We start from the raw sequence: 2595 nt of genomic DNA on the forward strand, positions 1-2595 counted from the left end.
GTGAAAGAACAAAAAGCAAAGGTCATTAAATATACACAAACACACTAAGGGGGGCAAAAAAAAACTTGTGAAATGAAAAAAAAAAGAACACAGAGGCTTAGATCACGCGAAAAAGTCTCAAAAACTGACCAATTCATGCTACATGAGCTGACGTTCTTTCCTCAGCTACACACTTGGCTGATACCCATGGCGGCAAAGGAACCTTTTGTCTTTCTACAGTCCACCGTCGCCTGGGGTTGAGCTCTCCGGCAGCAGTTCATCTAAGTTGACCTCATCCAGTTCTTCGTCCAAATCGTGAAGCCATTTCGGATCCTTTGGATTTTTTTTCCCTTCATCCCTGATCTTTTTTATATTGATAAGTTTGGCAAAATAATAATCTCGCTCTTCTTTGAAATCCTTCCCCTTATCGGTGGCTTCATTCTCAGATTCCAACTTTTCCTTCTGGGGGCACTCCCCTTGCTGCTTGGGGTCCACGTCAGAGCAGCCAGCGCTTTCGGAAGCAGCCGGCTCAGAGGCAGCAGGAGTCAGAGCTGCACGATCTTGAAGGGGGCGGTCCTGGGCCGAGCCGCCAAACCGGCTCATAAACCACCTTGCCATTTCAAGGTTAGCGGCTGCGTTGCCACTTATGAGCTTTTCAACGTGGAGCTCGCCTTTTTCTCCCACACTGCGGAGTGCGCGGCAGAGGAGCTGGAAGTTGACCTCGGCCTCGAAACCACGGCAAGTTCCTTTTTTCACCGATCGCAGGTGGATGGATTCAGGACAAAATTTCTTCATTAGCCTGCAGTAGATCTCACCACTTTTCAGGTCTTGAATCTCCTTGACGTCCGTCCCGAGGCTGGTATTTATCCAGTCGATTACTATACGTCGACTCATGATGCCTGCCTCGCTCGGCGGAAGAGTGCGGCGGCGCCTGAACGTTGCGTTATCCATTAATCTTCAAAGCACCAGAGCACCAACCTCAGCTGTTCTTGTTGTTGATGATGATCTGAGCGGCGATTTTCTTTTCTTTCTCTACTTCGGCAGCGATGCTCCGAATGGACCAAGAAATCATAAGTAGGGAGCTTCTGCTTTATTGTTTTCGGAAGTGATCTGAGTCCCTCTGTGCCACTATATGCATGGGATACAACGAAAATTAGGTTTTTGTAAAAAAGCCGGGGCATAAATATCGCAACAACTCGCTATATATTTCAAATCCCGGCCAGCAGTAGCATTACGAAAGAAGCCCCAGTGGCATCTGCTGCAGTAGGGGATCTGGTACATAGCATTCTCCGGCGCGCGATCTTCTATAGTGCGCATCCGCAACGCAATACCTATACCGTGCATCAACTTCCGGGATCACCCCCCGGCTTGCCTCAAGCTTTCTATATGACACTTTTTTCCTCCAAAATATATCAGAATGCAACCTAAAAGGTAACGCACATCCCGAGGGGAATAGTAAATTTTTGTCTGTGCTGACAGTGTTGGTTAAGAAAAAAAAAGGCGAGAAAAAATTGATTTTGGCTGGGTGGTTTAAACAACGATTTTATCTCAAAAGCATCCCAGAAAGCAGCTTAGGCACCCCCACGGCAAAAAAAAAAAAAAATCCATGGTGTTGATGATTCGTTTAAATAAAAAAGAAACGAGAAAAAGTCCATCCGTAGAAAAGGGATTCTAACCAATTTCTTACGCATTCAAAAAACACTGAACTAGTTTACTGCAGCCCAAAAACAATGCCAAAGGAAGGTTTTAGGTGCGCTGTTACCCTTTCTCAGAAATATTCTCCTATTTCATGCAAGTGCAGCAGAGAATAGCGCGCGCCGAGTGTCGCGTGGTCTAGCCACACTATCTGTTTTTCTTTTAACGTCTGCGCAAGCCTACCAGCCTTCGGTGTGCGCTTTATACTGAATGTACTAATATGGTACCGCGCCAGTGTTTGTCTTTTCTGTATTTGCAAATGTTTATCAACAATACAAGCGCATTTATTCGCCTACAGCTAACCCTTTTCTTTTTTGTTCGAATCGTGCTTTTCAAACTCGTCACCATCACCAGCCTTACTAAGCCCGCTGCAGGACAAAGGCCTCTCCCATATCCTTCCTGTGTCATCTGTGGCTGTCCTATATCCCCGCAAACTTCTTAATCTCATACGCTCACCTAACTTTCTGCCACCCCCTGCTACCCTTGCCTTCTCTTGGAATCCACCCCGTTACCCTTAACGATCATCGGTAGTCTTGCCTTGGCATTACATGCCATGTCCAAGCCCTTTTCTTCCTTTTGATTTCGTCTAGGATGCCATTAACCTAGACTCCTTAGTCGCAGTAACGGCACAGCGAAAACGCAGTGAGGGAAGGGATAGAACGACGCCGATGAAGGGAAATTCCTGCTTTCTGAGCTCCTTCAAACTTCCACATCTACCGGAGTTTTCTATCACCGTTGATGCGAAAAGGTTTTACCTGCCGTTCACTTTCTCAAGTGAGCCGGGAAAATGGTTCTTTGGTAAGGCCGTTACGGTGGCAAACTTGGAGCCCCGATTACCGCGCCTCCTGAGGCTGCAGGCATCGTTGCTCGCGTCGTTGCTCAGCTGCGCAGCGAGTAATGCCTTCCGAACGTAGACCACCG

The 2595-nt window shown here is 47.2% G+C and overlaps 1 protein-coding gene across 1 annotated transcript; it reads right to left on the reverse strand.

Annotated features, from left to right (window-relative positions):
- Window positions 1–213: 213 nt before the first annotated feature.
- Window positions 214–873, reverse strand: LOC149350862 (uncharacterized). The gene has a single exon (XM_089575573.1). The coding sequence runs from the start codon at window positions 871–873 to the stop codon at window positions 214–216; it is 660 nt and encodes a 219-aa protein (XP_089431699.1).
- Window positions 874–2595: the final 1722 nt, after the last annotated feature.

Source organism: Amblyomma mixtum, chromosome 3 (genome assembly GCF_055824585.1).
Source record: "Amblyomma mixtum isolate Tamu chromosome 3, ASM5582458v1, whole genome shotgun sequence".
NCBI classification, from domain to species: domain Eukaryota; kingdom Metazoa; phylum Arthropoda; class Arachnida; order Ixodida; family Ixodidae; genus Amblyomma; species Amblyomma mixtum.

Bases quoted from the DNA above. Each gene is read 5' to 3' on its own strand.
- LOC149350862 (XM_089575573.1), bottom strand. From the start codon at position 873: ATGAGTCGACGTATAGTAATCGACTGGATAAATACCAGCCTCGGGACG.